Source organism: Ranitomeya imitator, chromosome 10, assembly GCF_032444005.1.
Source record: "Ranitomeya imitator isolate aRanImi1 chromosome 10, aRanImi1.pri, whole genome shotgun sequence".
Lineage (NCBI taxonomy): Eukaryota > Metazoa > Chordata > Amphibia > Anura > Dendrobatidae > Ranitomeya > Ranitomeya imitator.
This window is the reverse complement of record NC_091291.1, coordinates 39,013,487-39,041,179: the sequence shown is the minus strand read 5'-3', so window position 1 is coordinate 39,041,179 and position 27,693 is coordinate 39,013,487. Positions and strand designations below refer to the sequence as shown.

The following is a 27,693-nucleotide window of genomic DNA, read 5'->3' as shown; positions in this document are numbered from 1 at the left end:
ATGACCATTGGCCAGCGTTTGATGTTTCTGCTGACGTTGAAAGTGGAGCACATCTGATCTGCTGTATCCACACCCCCTTTGGTGGCATTGTAAAATGTAATTATCTCCGGTTTTTTTTCTGCCCCAGTCCCAGGATCGATGGCAGCATCATCATGAAGTGTTGATAGAAGAAGTACGATTTTTTTGGCATGTGGTACATAGGAAACTAAAGCCTTTCCATTATGGAATGCAAACATACTGCTGTACTGTTGTCTCTCTTTCACACTTACAAACTGTGGCGGCAATTCCCTTTTGTTTTTTCTTACAGTTCCCACATATGACAGCTTCTGAATTTTCAGATAATCAATCAGATCACAACTTGTAAACCAATTGTCAGCTGTAATATTGCGACCCGATCCAAATAAGGGTTCAGCCAGTCTTTTTACAACATCAATGGGTTTGTTGCTCACACATTAAGGACCTTCTGGTTGTTTTCCTGCAGAAACTTCCAGGTTGTAAGTGTAGGTCTTACTGGCATCAACAAGGGCATAAATTTTTATTCCATATTTGTTTGGCTTTGATGGAATATATTGACGAAAGGCACATCAACCACGAAAACCAGGGAGCATTTCGTCAATAGTGAGATTCTCTCCAGGGTAATAACTTTGTTTACAGTTTACAACAAATCTTTGAAATATATCACGAATTGGAGCAAGTCGGTCATGTGTTTTGCGTTCGGTTCGGGTAGTTCTGTCGTCAAACCGAAGGCAACGAATTAGAATCTTGAATCTGTTTATTGACATAACAAGGCTAAATTTTTCAACTCCATCCCCATCTTTACCCCAAAGTTCCTCCAAACTTTGTCTATTTGCCCTATAAGCGCCTGCAAGGTACAGTAATCCAAAAAAAGCTCGCAGTTCTATTTCATCTGTGGGCTTGATGGTTCTGTTGCAGATGTACTTGTCCTTTATAATGTCTATATATTGGTTGGTATATGTGACAATAGAGTCCAGAATGTCATCTGTAAATATACTGTTCCAGCATTCAACTGCAGTTTTTGCATTACGTGCAGTTCCTATTAATGCAGGAAGGTGAGTAATAATGTTTAAAGGTTCCCTACGTTTTTTCTGGAATGGCTTCTTGTTCCATTTAGTATTTTTATCTTTTCCAATATAATATGATCCAACTTCTTCATCCTCACCACTGTCACCATCTTGCTCTGTTTCAGAATCCAGGACACATTCTTCCACCTCATCATGAGAATCAATCTCACTTTCCTCTCCTAAATCCTCATTCAGTGTGAGGTCTCTATCATCTAACAGCATGTTTGTTACTTCCTCAACATCAAGTTGTTTGGATAAATTGTACATTTTCCTCTCCATTTCAGCAGATAATCTGAAGCAAGAGAAGGAATATGTTAGGGAACTACTGTATATGCCTGAGCAGCACACTTTCTTTTATAAAATCTCCCTTATTTCTATGAAATATCCTCACATTTTGTGCTATACATTCATAAAACAAGCTAAATAAACTATTGTGATGAATAACAACATAAAATACCAACCTTACTGAATGTGACGTATTCACATACAATGAGCCTGAGAGATCTGTGCAGCTATATCCTCTCCCCTGAAGCTCTGAAATCCAACTGTGATATCAGGTTTCACAGACCTTCAAGAGACAGGAGACTACCTGGAGGGAGGGGGTTTCCTCACAATCTGGTGAGGAAGGAGAAATGAAAGTAAAAGAGAAGCGCCTGTCAGATCAGTTGTATGTGACGGAGGGTTAAATTTGCATTTGGCAAGCAAAGGAAAAAACTTATTGTTTCACAGCATAAGAATACATAAAGTACAAAAGAGTATAAAGAAAATATATTTTTACCTTGACAATCCCCCCTAAACACTAAGTTTTTCCCTAAAAAGAAAGATCCTTCGAGACTGTCCATGTGATGGGGAAAGGGAAGGTGGATTTCTTCATCCAGACACCTCAGAAGCTCTCCCCTTGTGAGAGGCCTCCAGGCAGCTGAACCCTTCACTAGCTTCACATGGAGTTCTCCCGCTGTCCCTAAACTAAATCTTTTAGCATCATCTGAGAATAAGGGGTTTTGTCTAACATTTTGAGGGGAACATACTTAGGGATTTCCCCTGGATCAGTGCCATCGCACTCTAGTGGGTCTACTTCTTGGTTAAGGAAGGTGCCAGTCGAAGTTGCCTCAGCAATAACCTTTTTATACAGGGGAATAAAACAACAGAGGATTATCGATCTAACTACAAGAAGGGCAATCAGTACCAGACAAGCTTGTTGGAGGAATCCTTTGAGCCCACCCAACCAACCGGAAAAGAAAGATGTGTCTACTCCAGCATTAGTTTTAATTCTGCTGCTAACCCATTTATCTTTTTAAGGGCTATCATTGTCTTTCCATTTATCCCAGAGTTCTGAGGGATATAGGTACAACATTCCTCTCCCACCATCCCGCAAACTCCTCCTTTTCTCAGCTAAGATCATATCAAGGGCTAATCGGTTTTGGAGGGTCATTCTAGTGTTAGGGCCCAATTCCTCAACTATACCTTGGAAAGCATCACAGATAAAATTGGCAAAACTTTATTCACTGTAATATATGTAATTGATCCCATCAACATTTTTATTAGTCTGCACTTGTGGATTAAAGAAGCAAAGCTAGCACAGATCTGGTTCTGGGCTTTAAATTGGTCAGGCACCCCCCTTGGCACTCCAATGCCATCGACATATACTAATGGATCTTCTTCATAACTCATGTGGAGCTGATCAAGACTTCTCCTCTTTCTGGTATATTCATCAGGTGTCTCCGGATCCCAAGGTAAAATCTTGAACTGCATAGCTAGTTTAACAAGGGTGCATTGACCTGTCCAGGCATTAGGCAACCTAGGATGGAGCTTACTATCTCCACATAACCAATAAATATCGTACATATACTGTGCATGATTAGCTAGCAAGTCAGTATCCAGGGAACTGTTCTCTTTGCAGAAACCTGTCTCGAAGACCCCTACTGGTGTACCTGTAGTGTCGTGGGAATTATAGCAGGTATAATTATCAGCTAACACAGTTATCCCTCCTGGGACCTTTAATTTAGGTGCTTCATGAATTAGTGGGACATAATCTGAGCAATCAGTGGACTTTAGACCCTTCAACAGATTCATAACACAGGTAGTGGTATTGTCATCAGGAAAAAACAACAATGCATGTGTGTATAGATGTGTATTCGCTGCAGCACAAGCAATACATCCTACAGAGATATTCTGGACTCTTACATTGTATCTTACCCATTCTAACCATAAATTTTTCCTTGGGGCTGTTTGTGTTTCTATGGAGAAGACTTCTTGCCAACTAAGACCTGGAATGGGGATTACTTCGTTAACTATATTTTGCAAACGTTCACCTAGGCCCGTTTTAGGTGTACTGGTAATGGTGGCCTTGGTTGGTCTGAAGCTAATATCCTGGAGCTTTATATGGCCTAAATTCCCATAGTATCCACCATTAAACACATTATGACAATATCTTCCCAGTACAATTGTTATCTCTGGTAACACATATATAATACTGGATAATTCCTTCTACCACCCGCTGAGTCTCGGGGCACTTGACTACATCGCAGAAATCAAATCACCAGATACTTACCGGGGCCGTTAGATTTACCCAGAGAATAGTGGCACCGGAATTCTTATTTACAATAGGGGCCGGGGAGGTAGGGGCGAGGATGGCCCCCAGCCTCAGGACCAAAACAACAGCAACATTTTTCCTTCGATCACCACTGTGACTAAGCGCTGGTTCGGTCTCTTTTGCAGTGTGAAGCGTAGATTCAGGTGCTCTTTCCTTCAAGTTTTACTGACATAGCTTTTCACGACCATAAAACCACCAGGCTTCAAATTGTGACCAATATCGGTTTCTGCTGAATCTGGAAGGGAAAAAGAAACTAAAACATGGGTGTTAGCAACATTTCTACTAAACTGAATAACATATTGAACAGCACGGTAAGTTTCTTCTGACAACTACTGAGACTGAAAATTTACAACTGAGAACGTAGCACCAAACAATATCTCCTATAGTGACAGGCCATGTTTTGCCTTAGGGGTAGTACGAATATATAAGAGCCCTGGCCATAGAGCTGTAGTCTCCTGCATCATTTTGGTCAATTGTCCCTTCAGTGTGCCGTTCAGCCTCTTAACTTTCCCACTAGATTGTGGATGGTACGGAGTATGGAGGGCTACAGTGGATCCAAGCATTGTCAGAACCTCCTGATACACACGAGAAGGAAAGTCCGGGCCTTGGTCACTTTCAGCAACTTCTGGAACACCATATCTGCATATAACTTCCATCACCAGTTTCTTTGCTGTGATCTTTGCAGTCACGTTGGTAACGGGGAATACTTCTGGCCAACTGGAGAACATATCGACAACCACCAGACAATATTCATACCTTCAGACTTAGGCAACGTGATGGGGTCCACCTGGAGCCTTTGGAAAGGATAGTCGGGCTTAGCAAGGTGCTTCGGGGTTACACGTTGAAGTTGACCGGGATTGCAGGTCTGACAGATACCTCGATGTGTGGGCCCATGCGCCCACGTGGCAATAGCAGGGTACATCTGCTTAGGGAGACACACAAGTTGGTCCTTTTTCCAGCGACCATTGTCCATACATGCTCCATCAGCTTTCCACTGCTTCACTTCTTCCTTTGGGGACATTCTCTGCATCATCATTAAGCGGTCTCGCGGGGTCCGGCAGAAGACCTCAGTCTGTTGTGCATCATCAGGTTCCTGTAGAGTCAGTGTTTCTTGTAACTGTTTACGCTGAGAGCGTGTGGTCACCATAGCTGGTATGGGCGGTTCAACGGGTAGGAGAGCAGCTGCTTTTGCTTGCATATCTGCAAAGGTGTTACCAACAGTCTGTTTACTGTTCCATAGTACCGTGCTCCTTATCTTTGATAATGGCCACCTGGGTAGGTAATTTGATTGAGTCCATGAGGGCTTTAACAGCTTCAGCATTCTTCACTGGAGTCCCGGCAGTAGTAACATACCCTCGATTGGTCTATAGGGCTCCGAAATCATGAGCAATACCAAATGCATACTGTGAGTCCGTGTATTTATTAGCCCGCCTGTCTTTGGCCAGACCACATGCAGTAGACAGAGCTTGAAATTCTGCTTCTTGTCCTGACAGGGAGGGAGGGAGTGCAGCTCCGTGCACTACAGTGTCTTCCATAGTAACAGTGTATCCGGTGTGGAATCTGCCAAAATCATCAGCATATCTTGAACAGTCTTTCAGGGCCTTGTAGAGAGGTAGCATTATGCGGGATGCGTCCGGTATCCACTGACAACAATAAATACATAGTCCAAGAAAACGCTGGAGTTCAGTCTCATCTTTTGTAGCTGACGGCTATTTTCCTTTCTTCTGTGAGGTGTCTGGCACCCTGAAGGAGACAGTGACCCAAAAATATCACTTGACCAAGGTAGAACCGAAGTTTCGAGGCCGAAACCCGACAGTTCAGATCTGCCAGATACTTGCGAAAACTAACAGTGGCAACAATGGCTTCCTGCTCTGTCTGTGCACACAACAAAACAAGAAAAAAAAAAAATTACCCACATACTGAAGCAACGTGACATAGGGATATTCTAACTGACAGGGTTAAACACACTATCCCCCCTCTTTTTTTTTTTGCAAACTGATTGGGAAAGGGCATGTAAGATACACATCTCATTATATTCATCTACATTGGGGTTATATAACGCAAGGACCATCTGACCATGAGGTCTAAGGTCTGCTCAGGTGCACTTATACGTCCATCATATTGTCTTTGTCTGTAAAATGGGAAAGGTTTGTTCTCAGGGTCAGCCAATTATTTTAGCGTAGCTAGCTAGTCAGAGGGCTTCCAGGGATAATACTCCTGTATCTGTCTTACACTACCTGATGTGGTTGGTTCTCTGGTGGTGGGGGTGACTAGATGACCGGTTGGGGGTGACATGACATGCTGGTCTACAGCTCCTTCCCAAAAGGATTACTGTCAGCTTACTCCCAAAAGTTAATGTCCCCACTACCCACAATCCTGTGTCAGCTTCTTATGTCACTACATGTGATCTTATCTGGACAGGAATCAGTGTAATTCACTTAGATTGGGTTGCAACACAGATTATACAAGTATTTCTTCAATCTGGGTTTGTCTGACCGCAATATTTACAAGTCCATCTGTCTTGTCTTGGTCTGAGAATTAACATAGCGAGGGAGATTTCCAAACACAGGGTTAAGATGGATATTGGAATATGAGACTGGATTTGTGTAAGGGAGGGGGGGCTGGAGTCTTTCTCTTGGGCCACTGATAAGGAAGCGAGCTGCGAGCTGTGTCCTTGAAGCTGCGGGGGCTAGAGAGCGAGTGAGGATTGCTGCAGCTGCTGATACAGACTGGGTTAAGTTCTTCTGGAAACTTTGGCCCCCCTTTCTCTGGCCCGCAGCACAAAGAGGAAAAATCAAAAAAACAATTCGCGCAGGGGTTCACCCCTCCCATCAGATGTCTCGGAAAACCACAGTAACGGAATACAGCAATTCTCAGACTCAATTAATTTTTGCAAAACCTTCACACAACTCATATACCAAAACACCTTAGAAAAACCAATGATTGAGGTATTTTATAACCAAACACGGGCTCTGCATCCTTTCATCTTTCCTCTCCATCAACCTTTTTCCATTCCTCGTTCTTTAAACCTCGCGCAACTCGCAGATGAGCTTGCGCTTGTTCTAACAGTCCTTCGTCTTTCAACATTCTTGACTGCCTTCTTGCCCTCCCGTGACTCTACTATTGTCTTGACTTCCACAGCATCCTCACTTAACTCGTGGGGCACGGACTTCTTCTGCCATAAGAGACGCAACATGACTCACAGAATACTACGCCCTTCTGCAGTAGGCCGCTGACAGCGGTAACAACACTGGTTTCCCAACAAAAAAAACACGGAGCCTCTCGTTCGACATGTTGTCCCTAACCTCTGAACACCAGTGATTAACAGTCTACCCTGTCACGATATTCTAACCAGTCGGGAGGCGGTCTCCTAGTGAGAGCCCTCCACAGAAAAACAGGTGGTCCCCTCTCGGGACGTCTTAATTACCTAGTTGGTACAATATCACAGAGGCTGCATCTCCTATCCCTTCTCAAAGCCGCCCCCAATCCACAAACTTCCTCAATCTTTCACTCTATCACTACTAGGCAACAGTCACGGGTAGGGTGGTTGAATGGAGTACAATGACCGGTGGAGGAGGCGTGGTGTACACGAGGATGCGCAGAGTGCGACGTCTCTCAGTTGCTGGTTCGAAGCGTGGCACGGGATTGCGCTCGGTCTCACCACTCGACCGGTCACTCCCCAGACCCAAGGAGACCACAGACTAACCAATAATGGCTGGAAACACTAGCAAGTGTGACACATACATAGTATGCGATCTCCACTTACCGTGTTTGGAGGGTGATCAGTCCTCGAGGTCAGCCACTACGGGTGTCATCCACGGACGTCCAGGCATGGGTCCAGGGGGTCTCGGATCGCGTGGGCCACGCCCCACGTTGGTTGCGCCAAATTGTTGGGGTCGTCACGGCAATACCCTTCATCCACCAGTCATTCCAAATCATATTAAGAGCATGTTGGTACCGGCTAAGAATGAGTCAGACACAATGCTGGTTCAAACTCATTGCATACTCGTGTGTAATGTCACAGCAACGACTGACCTTTATTTCCTGATACACAACATTACATGATCTATTGGGGGAAGGTGTGCAGAGGGCGGGGATAGGCAGGGTTTAAGCAATGTATCTAGTATTCAGTCCTTCTGGTTGGCTCTGACATCATCTGATGAATCTTCCTTTGTCCACATCTTGTCCACATCGCTTTAAGTATCATTTCCAGAGAAATGATACTTGTCCTTCTGGAATGTGTAACTTGCTTCTTCAGCAGGGCGACTCTGGGGCAAAGGTGAATACTGGCAGCCATCTTAAATACAGTTAAATTTGCATTTGGCAAGCAAAGGGAAAAACTTATTGTTTCACAGCATAAGAATACATAAAGTACAAAAGAGTATAAAGAAAATATATTTTTACCTTGACACATTGAACAGTCCGTACATATGTATCACAGCGGCCGGCGGTAAGAATAAAGAGAATTCTAGAACTCATCAAATCATGGAAATATTTCTATACAACAGACATAAAATAAAAAATGTCCCCAAACTCTCATCTAAAAAAACCTCAGTATGTTATATTATTCCATGTTTACCTCTACATTTCCCATAAAAGAGTAAGATGGGGTCTGGGACCTTAATCCTTCCTTACTAATTTATCAAATTGCGGTAACCAAATTTATTACAATCAAGTGGGTAAAAAGTAACGACTGAGCCCCGGATCGTCAGGGCGCGACCGGTGTGAAACCCACCAATTACAATGATGCGGAAGCAATTTTAGAAAAATGTTGTGATCTTGTGCCCCTCTGGCTAGACCTTTATTAGAAGATGCAAAATCAGTGCATTCTAATCAATGGCCAACAAAGCAGCCACCAGCAAGGCCGAGAAAAGCCGACAAGTGGGAAAAAGGCGCAAGGTCTCTGTGAGTCGCTGCCAAAGCAATGAGACCTCAACACAACAGACAACGGTGGCACATCAAACCGTAATAAGCACTATCTATTATCTATCTACAGTATCTATTATCTATTATCTACTATCAATTATCTATCTATCTATCATCTATCTATCTATTATCTATCTATCTATTATCTATCTATCTATCTATCTATCTATTATCTATCTATTATCTATCATCTATTATCTATCTATCTATCATCTATCTATTATCTATCTATCTATTATCTATCTACAGTATCTATTATCTATTATCTACTATCAATTATCTATCTATCATCTATCTATCTATCTATTATCTATCTATTATCTATCTATCTATTATCTATCTATTATCTATCTATTATCTATCTAATATCTATCTATCTATCTATCATCTATCTACTATCTATCTATTATCTATCTACAGTATCTATTATCTATTATCTACTATCAATTATCTATCTATCTATCATCTATCTATCTATTATCTATCTATCTATTATCTATCTATCTATTATCTATCTATCTATCATCTATCTATTATCTATCTATCTATCTATCTTCTATCTATCTATCTATTATCTATCTATAATCTATCTATCTATCTATCTATCTATTATCTATCTATCTATTATCTATCTATTATCTATCTATCTATTATCTATCTATCTACTATCTATCTATCTATCTGTCTATCTATTATCTATTATCTATCTATCTATTATCTATCTATCTACTATCTATCTATTATCTATCTATCTATTATCTATCTATCTATCTATTATCTATCTATTATCTATCTATTATCTATCTATCTATCTATTATCTATCTATCTATCTATTATCTATCTATTATCTATCTATTATCTATCTATCTATTATCTATCTATTATCTATCATCTATTATCTATCTATCTATCATCTATCTATTATCTATCTATCTATTATCTATCTACAGTATCTATTATTTATTATCTACTATCAATTATCTATCTATCATCTATCTATCTATTATCTATCTATCTATTATCTATCTATCTATTATCTATCTATTATCTATCTATCTATCTATCATCTATCTATCTATTATCTATCTATCTATTATCTATCTATCTATCTATCTATCTATCATCTATCTATTATCTATCTATCTATCTATTATCTATCTATCATCTATCTATCTATTATCTATCTATCTATCTTCTATCTATCTATCTATCTATCTATCTATCTATCTATCTATCTATCTATCTATCTATCTATTATCTATCTACTATCTATCTATCTATCTATCTATCTATCTATCTATCTATCTACCTATCTATCTATCTATTATCTATTATCTATCTATCTATTATCTATCTATCTATCTACTATCTATCTATCTATTATCTATTATCTATCTATTATCTATCTATCTATCTATCTATCTATCTATCTATCTATCATCTATCTATCTATCATCTATCTATCTATCTATCTATCTCAAATTCAAATTCAAATTCAAATGAGCTTTATTGGCAGGACTAAGTACATGTTAGCATTGCCAAAGCATATGGTAAAAATACGGGGGTGGGGGAGAGGGGGCATATAGAGGTCCAGGGAATATCAAATTCCTTTTAGAGGATAGGGGATGTTTCCAGGGTGGGGTATAGGAGTCCATGACATATCGGGCTCTTTAGTCGGGGGATAGGGATATGTCCAGTGTTGGGGTACGGGAGTCCATGACATATCAGGCTCCTCTTAGTCTGTGGCAGGCACTGACATATTCCGCTGCTACGGCCACTGCACTTTCCTCTTCCCCCAGTATTATCGGCAGTTTCTCTTCCTCCTCCTTGGAGGTGAAATCTGGGAGGAGATCAGACAGCCTCTTGAAGTGAGTGTCCCTCACTGCGGAGTATTTGGGGCACCTCAGCAGGAAGTGGGCCTCATCCTCCACGGCCTCCTGGGGGCACTGCTGGCAGAGTCTGTTCTCTCGAGGCTTGTAGTTCTGTCGGTGCCGCCCGGATTCGATGAGTAGGCTGTGGGCGCTCAGTCTGTACCGGCTCAGGATCTGTCGATCTTTGGGGTTTTCTAGTTTCTCTAGATATGGGGCCAGTTTGTACTCCCTCTGTAGATTCTGGTATATTGTCAGTTTCTGGGATTTGTTTATGTCGTTCCTCCAGATGCTGAGATATTCCTCTTTGACTTTGTGTACCATTTTCTGGATTTCACCTTTTGTCAGGCCATGGAGGTTGATGGCTTGGTCAGACTGGCTTTGGGTACTTTTCCTTGGGAGGCTTCCTGAGGCTTCCTGGTGTAGGAAGGCTTTGTGATGGTAGCAGCTGGGACTGCTACTTTGTAGATGAGCCTTGAATGACAGCGCCTTCTTCTTTATTGCGATGTGTAGTGGGAATCTGCCCAGCTCTGCTCGGCAGGCGCTATTTGATGTGCTCCGATGGACTTGGAGAAGATGCTTGCAGAACTCTAGGTGGAATATTTCTGTCGGCCCAGCGTCCCACTTTGACCAGTTTGGGTATGAGACTGGGCCCCAGACCTCACTACCGTATAGAAGAATTGGGGCAATGATGGAGTCAAAAATTTTTAGTCATACGGTTACTGGTGCCTTGAGGTGGTACAGACGCCTTCTGATGGCATAGAAGGCTTTGGATGCCTTGTCTTTTAGTGACTCTATGGCTTGCTTGAAGCTCCCTGACTGGCTGAGTTCTAGGCCCAGGTAGGTGTACCTGTTGGTTTCAGTAAGTGGACGGTTGTCTATCATAAAGGTAGGATTGCCAGTGGGTTTCTGCTTTCTTTTCTGGAACACCATGATATTAGTTTTTTTCTCGTTGATTGGCAGTGCCCATGTGCTGCTGAAGGTCTCTAGGATTTTCAGATGGTCTTGGAGGCCTTTCTCAGTTGGTGATAACAGCACGAGGTCATCTGCATACAGCAGAAATTTCACCTGGGTGTCATGGAGGGTGAATCCTGGTGCTGAGGAGGACTCTAGGGCCACTGCCAGCTCGTTGATGTAAATGTTAAAGAGCGTTGGACTGAGGCTGCAGCCCTGTCTCACTCCTCGACTTTGTTGGAAATAGGCAGTCCTCCTTCCGTTGACCTTCACACTGCAACTGTTCTCAGTGTAGAAGCTTCGGATGACATCATATGTTTTGCCTCCTATTCCGCTCCCCAGCAATTTTAGGAATAGTCCTGGGTGCCACACTGAGTCGAAGGCCTTCTTGAAGTCCACAAAACAAGCGTATATCTTCCCGTTCTTTGTATTGTGGACGTGGCTCTTGATGAGGCTGTGCAGAGTGTAGATGTGGTCAGTGGTGCGGTGGTTTGGCATGAACCCTGCTTGGCTCTTGCTGAGGACGTTGTGCTCGGTGAGGAAGGTGAGGATCCTCTTGTTCAGGATGCAGTTGAAGAGTTTACCCAGGTTGCTGCTGACACATATCCCTCGGTAGTTTGCTGGGTCGTACTTGTCCCCATTTTTGTGTATAGGGGTTATGAGGCCTTGGTTCCAGTTTTTGGGGAAGCAGCCGGCCTGCAGTACAATATTAAATAGTTTTGTTATCGCAGCCTGGATGTCTGGAGGGCTGTATTTCAGCATTTCTGGGAGGATCCCATCTGGACCACTGGCTTTTTTACCTTTTATCTGTGTGATCCTTTCTGTTATTTCTGTCAGTGTGATTGGTGTATCCAGAGGATTTTGGAAATCTTTGAACTTTTCCTCCATATCTTTCAGTTTTTTCACAAGCTCTTTTTGTGCCAGGTTCAGGTCTTCACTTGGGATGTCATTGTAGAGGTCCTTGAAGTACTGGAGCCAGATGTTGCCGCTCTGGATGTGGAGGCTGTTGCTTTTCTGGTTGGATCCAAGGTGATTCCACAGTTCCCAAAATTTGTTGTCTTCAAGGGCATCTTGGAGTTGGAGGAGTTTGGTAGAGATGTCGTTTTGCTTTTTCTTTCTGAGGATGGCTTTGTAATTTCGTTGTACGGTGTGGTAGGCTTCTCTCAGAGTGGGGTTATTGGGGTCTCTGTGTTTTTTATTTGAGGCCATTCTTAGGGCCTTCCGTATGGTCTTGCATTCTTTGTCAAACCAGTTGTTGGGATTTTGTTTACTCGGTCTCTTGTTGATGATTCTTTTCAGGTCAGACATTTCTGCCATGGCATATAGAATGTCGTTAAGGTCTCTTACCGCTAGGTGTACTCCTTCTGGGTTGAGTTCATACACGTTATTATGGAAACATTGGAGCTTCTCCTTGATCTCTGGTCTGTTGATGGCATCTTTGTATTTTGGGGCCGACATCTTGGACCATTTGAAGGATGGTGGCATTATCTATCATCTATATATTATCTATCTATCTATCTATCTATCTATCTATCTATCTATCTATCTATCTATCTATCTATTATCTATCTATCTATCATCTATTATCTATCTATCTATCTATCTATCTATCTATCTATCTATCTATCTATCTATCTATCTATCATCTATCTACTATCTATAGATCTATCTATTATCTACTATCTATTATCTATCTATCTATATATTATGTATATATTATCTATCTATCTATCTTGGCTCCATCTAATTTACTAATCTTATAATGTACTTACATGGACATCCCCAGTCCTATCACTCATTGCAGACTGTCATGATTACTATTGATTTGGCCAATATTCCCTCATCCAGTAAAAGGGATTTCTCTAAAATGTAATTTTTAAGTAAATTGCGCTAAAGTTAATTATAGTGCTTTGGCACAAAGCACTATATTGTTATTCCACCGTAGTCAACTTATTATTGTTATTCTTATTATTCTTATTATTAGGCTTTTAGGTGGACTTTAGTATATTTACTCAAAAGCTTAGGAACCTTGTAAACAGTCGCAATTAATGAATCTGCTGAAAGCATCGGAAAACCTAAAAACTTGCCCAAAGTGTCAAACATAAATATAACCGGTGAACACATACTGCGTAAAATATACTTTTAAAAAAAGGTGCAAAATAAAAGAAGAATAAGGAATGAATAAAAGTCAGGCGAAAAACACCAAAAACACAGGGAAAAAAATGCTCAAATGCAAAAATAAATCGAGTAGGAAAATTAGAAAAATATTCCAAGAAAAAGTTCATGCCATGATATGGTTTGGTAACAGTGCACGGCAATTGATAGGAGAAAAGGAAGATCCAGCACTAGGCAAAAAAAATGTAAATTCTTCATTTCATAATATTAAAAAAAAGTAGAAAAAATAGTCTTATGATCCAACGCGATATTACTTAATGGTTCTTAGTCATGGCTAAATATATTATAATATAATTGATATTATTAAGTTATTCTTAGTCGTAGCATAAAATATTATAATTTCTTTAGCCATGACTTAAATGCATTTTTTAAAATCGGTTCGAAACGCGTAGTCTCATAAAGCTATTTTTTTTTTCTACTTGCATTTTTGTACATTTTTTTATGCTCATGGTTTGTTATCATTTTTTCAATTAGAGTAAAAATTCCAAAAATGTTGACTGGTGCATATTATATACTAACACGCGGGATTTTATATAACTACCATACAATATAGCAATAATGCCGTAATAAACTAGTTATAAATGATATCTAGATGACATTATTCTGTATTAATCTCTCCCTACAGAATGACAGTGGTCAGCTTCTTTGTACTTTTGCTCAGCTGGGGATCGATGGGACTAGAGATGGCCACAGCGGTGGTAGGTTTTTCTGCATTTAGTATTGCGTGTACGTAATATACCGTCTAATCTGCTATGATAAAAGGTTTGATATATTACAGTATTACACAATTTTTGTAGAGAGATTAAAAAAGACCAAAAATTCCAATTTTGTTTTACGTTTACGCTTATGGAAAATGTTTTATGGAGGAAAAATGTTCAGGCGGAAACGCGTTGAACTGTATCCTTGTGTGAAGACTCATAATAATCAGCAATGCAGCATTTCAGCCATGGACATCCCAATACGTCTCGTAGACATCATATCAGCTCGTCTCCACCCAGTAGCTCAGAGAGAACTGAAAATTACAGATGGAGCATGCAGAGGAGAAAATGGCAAGATACAAGTTATAAATCGTAAATTGTTTTATTCTTCACGTACACACAAGACAGCTTCAGAGCAGCAATAAGAGCTTAACTCAGATCGCGATAGTTGCAAGCAGATGTTGGCTGTGTCGCACAGCCGGCATATGCTGGATATGGTATGGGACCTCTCTACACAACATTGAATGTACTAGAAGGTTCGATATCAGGAAGAAGTTAAAATACTGAAATAGAGTGTAGGCAGCACTCTAAGTTAGTGGTCCGTTGTTATTCACCCATTCCAAAATTGTAACCTTTATCAAGATATAAAGATATAATTGATGAAATTTAACAAGAAATATAACTGTTCTCACTGTTGGATAGTCTGTAGCATTTTCTGATCCTGAAATAGTCGATTTGTGGAAATCCTGCGGAGAACAAAGAGTTTAATCTCCCGCTGATTCGTCCCATCTTCAGCCAGTGACTGGTCGAAGAGGAAGAGCTTAGGTGTTAGAAATCTTCTGCCTTCTGCAGATAGGATGGGGGGAGGCTCCTGCTGCAGCCAGTTACCTGCCTGCTACAGACAGGATGGGGGAGGCTCCGGCTGCAGCCAGTTACCTGCCTGCTGCAGACAGGATGGGGGGAGGCTCCAGCTGCAGCCAGTTACCTGCCTGCTGCACATAGGATGGAGGGAGGCTCCAGCTGCAGCCAGTTACCTGCCTGCTGCAGACAGGATGGGGGGAGGCTCCAGCTGCAGCCAGTTACCTGCCTGCTGCAGACAGGATGGAGGGAGGCTCCAGCTGCATCCAGTTACCTGCCTGCTGCAGACAGGATGGGGGAGGCTCCAGCTGCAGCCAGTTACCTGCCTGCTGCAGATAGGATGGAGGGAGGCTTCAGCTTCAGCCAGTTACATGCCTGCTGCAGACAGGGTGGAGGGAGGCTCCAGCTGCATCCAGTTACCTGTCTGCTGCAGACAGGATGGAGGGAGGCTCCAGCTGCAGCCAGTTACCTGCCTGCTGCAGATAGGATGGAGGGAGGCTCCAGCTGCAGCCAGTTACCTGCCTGCTGCAGATAAGATGGAGGGAGGCTCCAGCTGCAGCTAGTTACCTGCCTGCTGCAGACAGGATGGAGGGAGGCTCCAGCTGCAGCCAGTTACCTGCCTGCTGCAGACAGGATGGAGGGAGGCTCCAGCTGCAGCCAGTTACCTGCCTGCTGCAGATAAGATGGAGGGAGGCTCCAGCTGCAGCCAGTTACCTGCCTGCTGCAGACAGGATGGAGGGAGGCTCCAGCTGCAGCCAGTTACCTGCCTGCTGCAGATAAGATGGAGGGAGGCTCCAGCTGCAGCCAGTTACCTGCCTGCTGCAGACAGGATGGAGGGAGGCTCCAGCTGCAGCCAGTTACCTGCCTGCTGCAGATAAGATGGAGGGAGGCTCCAGCTGCAGCCAGTTACCTGCCTGCTGCAGACAGGATGGAGGGAGGCTCCAGCTGCAGCCAGTTACCTGCCTGCTGCAGACAGGATGGGGGGAGGCTCCAGCTGCATACAGTTACCTGCCTGCTGCAGACAGGATGGGGGAGGCTCCTGCTGCAGCCAGTTATCTTACATAGTGATGGACTGAATAGTGAGGAGAAGGAGGAGACACAAGGCTGATCTCTGAGACACCCAAAAATGATATAGATTTTTCAGTTTTAATTGTAATAGGAGATAATATGTGATCAAAGAAAAGGAGGAGACTAATGGAGACAGTGCTCAGATATTTAGCACTTTTTACCCTACCACTTACCCCAAGGCTGGACAACCTCTTTAATCGGCTGTACGACACTTCTGTCCATCCATTCTAGGTATAACATTGCTATTTGTAACTACTGTCCATCCAATTGATAAGATCCAGTTGAAGGTAGTGTTCCAAAAATGTTGGTAATTCATTGACTTTGGGGGGTCTATAGCTGAGACAAAACGTTTCCTTGGGTTTTGCAGAGGTAAAGTTCCCATCCAGGCCCAGATACTTAGGAAGCCTAAATCCCCCTTCCATACAAAGCCATCAACCATCACAATTTTACAGTGGGGCTCTGGAGTGCAGGCCACCCCTTAACGTACCCCAATGGGTAATTGTTTATGGTGATGCTCACTTTCTACATATTCTCGGATTCATGTCAGAGACAATCAAAGTCTACGGAATCAAGGCAGCTTCTCCCTTGAAGACAACCTCCTGGGGTGTCCTCTGCGCCGGCGATATAAGTCTAAATCTCTGTATAAATTGTCAGCGACTGTGCCGCGTCTTTCATTTGCTCTCTGCTGGAGGGTCCTCCCGCCTTCGTTCTCTGCTCCGTCCTGCCCGCTTGCCCATCAAATCCGATGGAGCGAGATAATTTAATTGGTCTGTTTTATGTGCTGGGTCAGTGGTTCCCCCCCATCCCTCGCCCTCTGTCACATCTGTCAGCCTTAATTAGCTTCCAAAGCTAGGTATGAATGTTCTCCTACAGAACCAGAATCACTTTGCCCAATTCGCAGACACCTCCTCCGCCTCTCCGCCCGCGAGCCATGTTTAACTCCCCATGGGTCCGGAGTTCAAGTTTATCACTATTATGGGAATAGTTAAAACGAAGGTGCTTTCAGTCAATGCATGCTCAACTGTGAAAGCGCTCGTCTGCTCGGCCAATTGGGAAAACAGCGGGATGAGATGTTCTCCGGCACGCAGAGAGCGCATAGCTATGGACTCCGGAATGGCCTCGTCAGTTCCCGTTCATTGGGATGCCATGTCTGTGCTTCTAACCTGCCTAGAAAAAATAATAAGGCAGAAACGTGGGATAAATGTACTGGACACTGCAGGCATCAGATCAGCTTTTCCAATTGTACAAGACCCCGTGACGGACCTATTTAGCTTGGGCATCATTCACACCCCCAATAAAATATTTTTTGGCCAGTTTAAATTGCCCCTGAAAATAGTAATAAAATAATGATAATAATATAAATTAAACAATAATGATAATAACAATAATAAATATAATGATAATAATAAATACAGTAATAATAATTGTAATAATAATAAAATAATTATAATAATGATAATAATAAATTATGAATTAAATGATAATGATAATAATAAAAAATAATGATAATAATGATAATAGAATAATAGAATAATAATTAAATACATTAAAATAAATTAATAATAAAAATAAAAATAAAATAATAATCATAATAAATACAATAATAATAAATCTAGTGATAATAATAATAATAATGATAATAATAAATAACATAATAATAATCTTAATAATAATAAATACAATAATAATGATGATAATGATAATAATAATAATAGTGATAATAAATAAAATAATATAAATAAAATACTACCACAGAAAATCATTATTTAAAGAGTCGCCATAATTTTCATTTTTATTTCATAAATTAATAGTATACAGGAAAGTACAAAACTTTGTGATATATATTTTAAGAGAAATCTGCTTCTTTTTCCTCCAGGATTGACCTTTCACTCTTACTTTTAAGGGTAAAATCTGTAAAATTTGTCTTCAGTGAAGAGTTTCCCATTAATGAGATAGGAGGTGACAGTTGGTGCTTTTTTATTTCTATGGAACTAGCGGCAGACACAGACATACTGTTGCGAGTTCTCCTGAAATAACAGTTACATTTCTTCATAGAATTTTATAAGCACCAACGGTACCTCTTGTATCAGTAACGGAGAGATCTGTCTTCACTGGAGACACATTTTACCGGTGAATTGAGAAATTTGAGAATGAAAGATCAGTCATTGAGGAGAAAGGAATGAAAATGGTAATCTGTTGAATTTGCAGGCTTGAGAGGTCACATTTACTGAAATCAAAAGCTTCTTCAATCAAAAAACATGTTAACAGGCCAAGTCACACGTAACCTAGGACCCTTCTTTGATATCACCTTCACAGTTCTTGAATCCATTGAACTTGTGAGTTTTTGGAGAGTTTCTTCTTACATTTATCTGCAGGATGTCAGAATCGCCTCCCAGAGCTGCTGTTTTGATGTGAACTGCCTTCCACCCTCATAGATTTTTCTTGAGGATTCTCCAAAGGTTCTTAATAGGGTTGGGGTCAGGGTAGGATGGTGGCCACACCATGAGTTTCTCTGGTGTTCTCTGTCCATAGCAGCCAATGACTCAGAGGTCTTTGAGATGGGTCATTTTCATGAAGATGATTTTGCTCCTGAAGGCACGGTTCCTTGTTTTATAACATGGAAGAAAGCTGTCAGTCAGAAACTCTATATACTTTGCCAGGGTAATTTTCACAGTTTCAGGGACCCTAAAGGGGCCTACCAGTTCTCTCCCCATGATTCCTGCATAAAAAATGACTCCTCCATTTCCTTGCTGACGTTGCAGCCTTGTTGGGACATGATGGCCATCCACCAACCATTCACTACTCCATCCATCTGGACCATCCATGGTTACATGGCACTTATCAGTAAACAGGATTGTTTTAAAATTAGTCTTCATGTATTTCTGGGCCCACTGCAACCATTTCTGCTTGTGAACACAATTTACGGGTGGCCAAATGATAGGTTTACGCACAACTGCAAGCCTCTAGAAGATCCTACACCTTGAGATACATGGCATTCCAGAGGCACCAGTAGCTTCAAGTATCTGTTTACTGCTTTGTAATGACATTTTAGCAGCTGCTCTCTTTATCTGATGTATTTTTCTGGCAGACACCTTCCTCATTATGCCTTTATCTGCACAAACCCATCTGTGCTCTGCATCAGCCACAAATCTCTTCACGGTATGACAATCACACTTAAGTTTTAGTGAAATATCGAATGTTTTCATACCTTGTCCAAGGCAGTTAACTTTTAGATGCTTTTCGGCAACACAGATGTTTTTTCTTTCCCATATTGCTTGAAAATTGTGACTGCTTAATAATGTGGAATGTCCTTCTTAAAGAGAACCTGTCATCAGGATCAAGCATGATAAACTAAAGATATGGGCATAAAGGTGCTGTTCTGCTGATTTAATAGAACCTTCACTGTAGAAATGTTGCTGCAACAAGATGTTCGTGCATCTGGGTGGCCCTGTGGGGTGGGACTGTGGGTAGGGTCTTAATTTCTGCCATGGCCCCTCAGCTGCCTCTGATGTAAAGATCTACATACTGTTTAAAATTCCATACCATGCCATCCAACTGCGGGCGGCACTTGCGCAGATTGATCTGGTTGAGTAAAATGACGCCGGTGTCAGTGCATGCACATATAAACCTCCTGGCAGGTTTCAGAAAATGGCGCCGATGTCTGTGCATGCACATGTTAACCTCCTGGTAGGCTACAGGAAAATGGCACTATTGGCAGCGCACAGATTAAGATATCAGCTCATTATTGAGCCAAGAGCTCAATCTGTGCATGCACTGCCACCTGTGCCATTTTCCTGAAGCCTGCCAGGAGGTAAACATGTGCATGCACAGACATCGGCGCCATTTTTCTGAAGCCTGCCAGGAGGTTCACATGTGCATTCACCACCACCGGCGCCATTTTCCTGAAGCCTGCCAGGAGGTTAACATGTGCATGCACCACCACCACCACCACCATTTTCCTGAAGCCTGCCAGGAGGTTAACATGTGCATGCACCACCACCGCCACCATTTTCCTGAAACCTGCCGGGAGGTTAACATGTGCCTGCACTGACACCGGCACCATTTTCCTGAAGCCTGCCAGGAGGTTAACATGTGCATGCACCACCACCGGTGCCATTTTCCTGAAGCCTGCCAGGAGGATAACATGTGCTTGCACAGACACCGACACCATTTTCCTGAAGCCTGCCAGGAGGTTAACATGTGCATGCACCACCACCAGCGCCATTTTCCTGAAACCTGTCAGGAGGTTAACATGTGCATGCACCACCACGGCGCCATTTTCCTGAAGCCTGCCAGGAGGTTAACATGTGCATGCACCACCACCGGCGCCATTTTCCTGAAGCCTGCCAGGAGGTTAACATGTGCATGCACCACCACCGGCGCCATTTTCCTGAAGCCTGTTGGGAGGTTAACATGTGCATTCACCACCACCAGCACCATTTTCCTGAAGCCTGCCAGGAGGTTAACATGTGCATGCACCACCACCGCCACCATTTTCCTGAAACCTGCCGGGAGGTTATTATGTGCCTGCACTGACACCGGCGCCATTTTCCTGAAGCCTGCCAGGAGGTTAACATGTGCATGCACCACCACCGGCGCCATTTTCCTGAAGCCTGCCAGGAGGTTAACATGTGCATGCACCACCACCGCCACCATTTTCCTGAAACCTGCCGGGAGGTTATTATGTGCCTGCACTGACACCGGCGCCATTTTCCTGAAGCCTGCCAGGAGGTTAACATGTGCATGCACCACCACCAGTGCCATTTTCCTGAAGCCTGCCAGGAGGATAACATGTGCTTGCACAGACACCGACACCATTTTCCTGAAGCCTGCCAGGAGGTTAACATGTGCATGCACCACCACCAGCGCAATTTTCCTGAAACCTGTCAGGAGGTTAACATGTGCATGCACCACCACGGCGCCATTTTCCTGAAGCCTGGCAGGAGGTTAACATGTGCATGCACCACCACCGGCGCCATTTTCCTGAAGCCTGCCAGGAGGTTAACATGTGCATGCACCACCACCGGCGCCATTTTCCTGAAGCCTGTTGGGAGGTTAACATGTGCATTCACCACCACCAGCGCCATTTTCCTGAAGCCTGCCAGGAGGTTAACATGTGCATTCACCACCACCAGCGCCATTTTCCTGAAACCTGTCAGGAGGTTAACATTTGCATGCACCACCACCGGCGCCATTTTCCTGAAGCCTGCCAGGAGGTTATCATGTGCATGCACCACCACCGGCGCCATTTTCCTGAAGCCTGCCAGGAGGTTAACATGTGCATGCACCACCACCGGCGCCATTTTCCTGAAGCCTGTTGGGAGGTTAACATGTGCATGCACCACCACCGCCACCATTTTCCTGAAGCTGCCAGGAGGTTATCATGTGCATGCACCACCACCAGCACCATTTACCTGAAGCCTGCCAGGAGATTATCATGTGCATGCACCACCACCGCCACCATTTTCCTGAAGCCTGCCGGGAGGTTATCATGTGCATGCACCACCACCACCACCATTTTCCTGAAGCCTGCGAGGAGGTTATCATGTGCATGCACCACCACCGCCACCATTTTCCTGAAGCTGCCAGGAGATTATCATGTGCTTGCACAGACACCGACACCATTTTCCTGAAGCTGCCAGGAGGTTATCATGTGCATGCACCACCACTGGCACCATTTTCCTGAAGCCTGCCAGGAGATTATCATGTGCATGCACCACCACCACCACCATTTTCCTGAAGCTGCCAGGAGGTTAACATGTGCATGCACCACCACCGCCACCATTTTCCTGAAGCCTGCCAGGAGGTTATCATGTGCATGCACCACCACCATTTTCCTGAAGCTGCCAGGAGGTTATCATGTGCATGCACCACCACTGGCACCATTTTCCTGAAGCCTGCCAGGAGATTATCATGTGCATGCACCACCACCGCCACCATTTTCCTGAAGCTGCCAGGAGGTTATCATGTGCATGCACCACCACCGCCACCATTTTCCTGAAGCCTGCCAGGAGGTTATCATGTGCATGCACCACCACCGCCACCATTTACCTGAAGCCTGCCAGGAGATTATCATGTGCATGCACCACCACCGCCACCATTTTCCTGAAGCTGCCAGGAGGTTATCATGTGCATGCACCACCACCGGCACCATTTACCTGAAGCCTGCCAGGAGATTATCATGTGCATGCACCACCACCGCCACCATTTTCCTGAAGCCTGCCAGGTGGTTATCATGTGCATGCACCACCACCATCACCATTTTCCTGAAGCCTGCCAGGTGGTTATCATGTGCATGCACCACCACCGGCACCATTTACCTGAAGCCTGCCAGGAGATTATCATGTGCATGCACCACCACTGCCACCATTTTCCTGAAGCTGCCAGGAGGTTATCATGTGCATGCACCACCACCGGCACCATTTACCTGAAGCCTGCCAGGAGATTATCATGTGCATGCACCACCACCGCCACCATTTTCCTGAAGCTTGTCAGGAGGTTAACATGTGCATGCACCACCACCACCACCACCATTTTCCTGAAGCCTACCAGGAGGTTATATGTGCATGCACCACCATCGGCGGCCGGCGCCATTTTCCTGAAGCCTGCCCAGAGGTTTTTAAGCTCACACAAAGAAGCTGTAGTAACACATGGTTTTAGTAATTCATGGCATAACTATAGATACATAGGCGCCTTTTTATCATTGACTTTGCACCTGTTTTTTCCCTTTTTTTTTCTTTGCACCCAATTCATTCTTCTATTTGTGCCTTTTCTTTAGTCTGTTTTTTTTTGTTTGTTTTCCGCTTTGTGGACAGAATTTAATGATTCCAGATGTTTTCGGATGATTCATCAATTATGAAATTTTTTTTAAAGAGTCTCAAAATTTGGCGCAACCTTATTCCAGTCGCCTCCGTGGTGTCGTTTTCTGCAAGTTTTTCAAAAAAAGTTGCAACTTTATTACAATATTTTGGGAAAGATTAGACTTTTTTTTACTTTAAAAAAAAGTGGCAAAATGGTTAAATAAGCCCTTTTTATGACTTTGCGCCAATTTTCTAAGTAAATATTAATATCATATTTTCTTTTTTTTTTTTGCAGGGGTTGAGCGATTTTTGCTCGGATCCAGATGCTTTTGTGTTAAATCAAACTCAGGTGATCACAAATATCAGTCCTGGTAAGAAAAGGATGTAAATATTTAAAATAATTGTTTGACTTCTATCCGGACATTCTATCACCGTGGGACAATTTGTTCTTTTGTGTCCTTGTAGCTTTAATGTTGAATTAGTCCTTGGTGCAGAATTCTCCACCCTGTTGTACAATGTACAGAGATGTGTCTATTATAGTGCTGTAGCTTTGTTTCAATGTGTTTGGATTGTGATACTCTTTGATTGTCAAGCCATGAAAACAGAACAAAACGGAGAGCCAGAGATCATCTCTGAAAGAAGAGGAATGAATGAATGGTATCGTGTATCTATTCATTGCGAAAAGTCATGATATGATACTGAATGATATTGTCTGCAGATGGACTATATACTTTACGATTTCCCAAATTGTGATAAATGAGTAAAAAGAAGGAGTTGGGGAAGAATTAGAGGGTTGATGGGCATTAATGGGGTTGGTTATATTGAAAAAAAATTATTTTAATTAAAAGGAATCCATCAGCAGGTTTTCGTTACGTGATATGAGCAGCATGATGTAGGGGCAGAGACCCTGATTCTAGCGACATATCACTTACTGGACATGTTCAAAAAAATAAGTGTTTTGTCAGCAGGAGATGATCACTACAGGACTAGTTGTGCCACTCCTCCTAGTCCAACCACGCCCCCAGTACTGATTAGCAACTTTCTGTAAATACACTGAAAACAACCAATCAGTGGTGTGGGTGGGGTTATACACAGGTCTGCATTCCGCACAGAAAACAGTAATTGTATTATTAAATTACAGCATGCAGACTAGTAAGTGACACATCGCTGGAATCAGGGTCTCAGCCCCTACATGGTGCTGCTCTCAGATTACATAGCAAAATTCTGGTGACAGATTCCTTTTAAATGCTTGCAATTGGGCTGTGCTGACGTGTTGTCAGTGGTTCAGAGGCCTCCACGATGCTGAGTTTCTGGTCTTGCTGTTCATGCTGAATCATAATGGACTAGATATAAAGCTGAAAGGGTAACATAAGGCAAATCTGTAATCAGTTTTCTCCACAAGCGGCATACATTATTAAATAGATCTCGAAGACCTGCTGAGGCAGGTGTACTTACCTTGTAAAATCCATGTCTGATTGAATAAATAGCTGCACTCTTAAAACGCTTCTTTTACACCCGGGTTTAAAAAGCCATTTTAGCATTAGTAAGTACACCAGCCTCAAAAGGTCTAGGTAATCTAATTTTAACTATGTAGGCGCTTCTATTGGGAAATCTGGTGACTGATTCATTTAAAATATAAAATAAAGAATTTTATATAAAGTCTCGGTGAAACGTTTTGTGTCTACAGCTCCTATGCAGACATGAGATCTAATTTTTTACTTTAATTGTTGCTACCTGACTAAATGTACATAGGTAATAATTAAGGCATGGTTAAAAAAAGAGTAAGAGTATTGTTTTTTTTTTTAGTTTGAAACCATAGAGACACTAAAAGGTTAATCCCCATCTTTATAGATTGTTTTTGTCAGATTGTGAAAAGAAATACTTTTTCAATTTACTGTTTTTGAAAATTTGTAGCGATTCTTGAGATATTAACACTTTTCTTTTGTTTACTTTTCGTTGCCTAGGAGACCGACCACCACTGCTTTCTAGCTTATAAGCACTGCAATGAAGCTGGACAGAATTAGGAGGCAATAGCTCGCTCCAGTGATCCTGGCTAGCTTTAAAACTGCGCTTACAAGCTCAGTAGAAAGGAGCTTGTAAGCACTGTGCACGATCTGCTGTCTAACAGTGGTCGGTCTCCAAGGCAATAAGCTGTAAACAAAAGTGTTTATATCTAAAGAAAGGCTGAAAACTTTAAGAAGCCGTAAATTGCAAAATTGCTTGTATTTACGAGCACTATCCGACAGTATCTATATATTAAATTTGCATAGAAACTGTGGACACAATGGTATGTTATTAAAAAAAAACAATATTAATAAAAACAAAGGTGCAAATAGCCTTTAAGTAGGCAGACTTATAAAGTAGGTGTAAACCAAAAGAGTAATTTGGGTTTCTTCACATGAGTTAATTGGACATTGAAATAAAATCTTCTCTGAAAGTCATAGAAAAAAAAATCATATTATATATAATGTATAGAAACGCAGCTTTAGTAATGTCAAAGTGACCTTAGCATATACAGAAATGGGTAAAAAGATGGTAGCCGGTCTTCACTGCTGTGCTGTCACACACTATCTGTAATGTTTACTTAGTGTTTTATGGATTTCTCTCTATGGCTAAGTTGTTAGCGGTGACGTCCTCTCAGTATCCAGATTCACTCCAAAATGGCTGCTGCGTTCCCTGCCTTGGCTTTTATACAGGCTATGATAATCTCTTCTGATTGGTTGTGCTATGTGCAAGCTTTACTTAAGGCCATGTGAGCCTGTTATTATGTGAAGGCTTGTGTGGAATCTTTTTGTACAGTGGAGAATAGTCACTTTCGGAGACTCTGGCCGTATCTCGTTCACTTCTGCACTTTGTCTTTGTCAACCTTGATTAAGTTTCGCTCCCTATAGAACCAGCCCTACCTTTTTTGTTCCCCAACTATTTCCTAACATGTGCCATTTCCTTTATTTTTATGTTTATTTCAGATATTTTACAGTATTATATCTCCTGTAACCAGGAAGTGACAAACCCGTTCCGCCAGGTACGGCTATCTGTTCCCTTCTGTTATGAAAACCAATACTGACTTACATTACATATTACTAAAAATATTAGTAGACGTGGCATCCGTCTCATCTCCAGAAGCATGTTATCCACTTCCCTACCTGCGAACTATCTGAAAATGCCTGGAAAACCCTCTCTATTCACAAAGAAGTGGTGGGAAGGGGGGGTATGAAGCTGCAGAATTTAGTGAAAGGGCATAAAGGAGGGCAGAGGAGGCAGGAAAGCAGGCATATATGTCTAACTGGCTCAGAATACACAGAGATCACACAAGATCTTGTCCTCAATACAAGTATAGTAATAAAATAAAAAAGCATAGCGGAGACCCTCGAAATATGCAGATTATATTTCCTAGCTGCTCATTTTACACATCTAGAGCTGCTAAAAGATGGATTGTGGTTTCAGTTTTTGCAATCACGGGACGACTTTAAAGTAAGCTGTCATGTCCAAAATGCTATTTACCTGCATATATAGGGCTAATCTACAGGTAAATAGCATTAAAATCCCATCTGGCTGCCTTACTGGGGCGGAGGATACTGTGAGAAAATGAGCTTATTACCTCCCTGCGGCTCCTCAGGGGCGGAGCTGTTGCAGTCACGGCTCTCTATAGTCAGTGAGCAGTTGTAATCACTACCCTGCAATTTGATTGACAGCCTGCTCTGCACACTTGTGGGGGCTCCCAATATATTTACGAGCACGCCAAAGTCACTCGGCGCCCGAGCATGCTTATATAACACCTCATCCCAGCACATTCGCTCATCACTAGTGACTGGAACCAAGCGGCTACAGGGCGGATTTCAGTTCATTTTCTCCTTGTAGCCCGCTACTCCAGGGAGGCAGCCCAGCATGAGTTTAGCGCTATTCACCTGCTGATTAACCCCATATCTACGGGTTAGTCTGGTTTCACATTTGCGTTTTTTTTTTGCGTTTTTGCGGTAAAAAACGCAAAAAAAACGCATGCGTTTTTTCCCCTATACTTAACATTAAAAACGCATGCGTTTTTTGCATGCGTTTTGCCGCGTTTTGCCACCGCATGCGTCTTTTTTTATGCATGCGTTGTGTTGCAGAGATGCAACATGTAGTAATTTTAGCTGCGTTTCTTTTTTGCCGCAAAAAAAGTATGCGTTTTTTTGGTGCAAAAAATGCATTGCTGTCTATGTAAACGCATGCGTTTTTAACCACATGCATTTGCATGCGTTAAAAACGCATGCGTTTTTATTTAAAAAAACAAAACAAAAAAAACACTCATAAACCACCCCACACCATAAAATTGATAAAGGGACCCTAACCCTACCCCTAACCCTACCCCTAACCCTAACCCTACCCCTAACCCTAGCCATAACCCTAATCCCTTTAAGGGTAGGGTTAGGGTTAGGGTTAGGGGTAGGGTTAGGGTTAAGGGTAGGGTTAGGGTTAGGATCCCTTTAGGGTTAGGGTTAGGGTTAGGATCCCTACCCCTAAGCCTAACCCTAGCTCTTTCTGTTTATAGTGGGTTTTTTACTTTATTTTGATGATTGGCAGCTGTCACACATTTATCTGCATGCGTTTAAAAAACGCAAACACATGCAAAAACGCATGTAAACGCGTTAAAACACCGCGTTTTTTTCACCACATGCAAAAACGCATGCGTC

General features: G+C 42.5%; 1 protein-coding gene across 2 annotated transcripts in view; it reads left to right on the top strand.

Annotated features, from left to right (window-relative positions):
- Positions 1–27,693, top strand: part of TTYH1 (tweety family member 1) — a 208,369-nt gene that overhangs the window by 160,103 nt on the left and 20,573 nt on the right. For both annotated transcript variants that reach the window (XM_069742468.1, XM_069742469.1), the window contains exons 6-8: positions 14,225–14,297; positions 23,319–23,394; positions 25,990–26,045. In XM_069742468.1, coding sequence (XP_069598569.1) covers positions 14,225–14,297; positions 23,319–23,394; positions 25,990–26,045 — 205 coding nt within the window. The remainder of the gene's footprint in view (positions 1–14,224; positions 14,298–23,318; positions 23,395–25,989; positions 26,046–27,693) is intronic.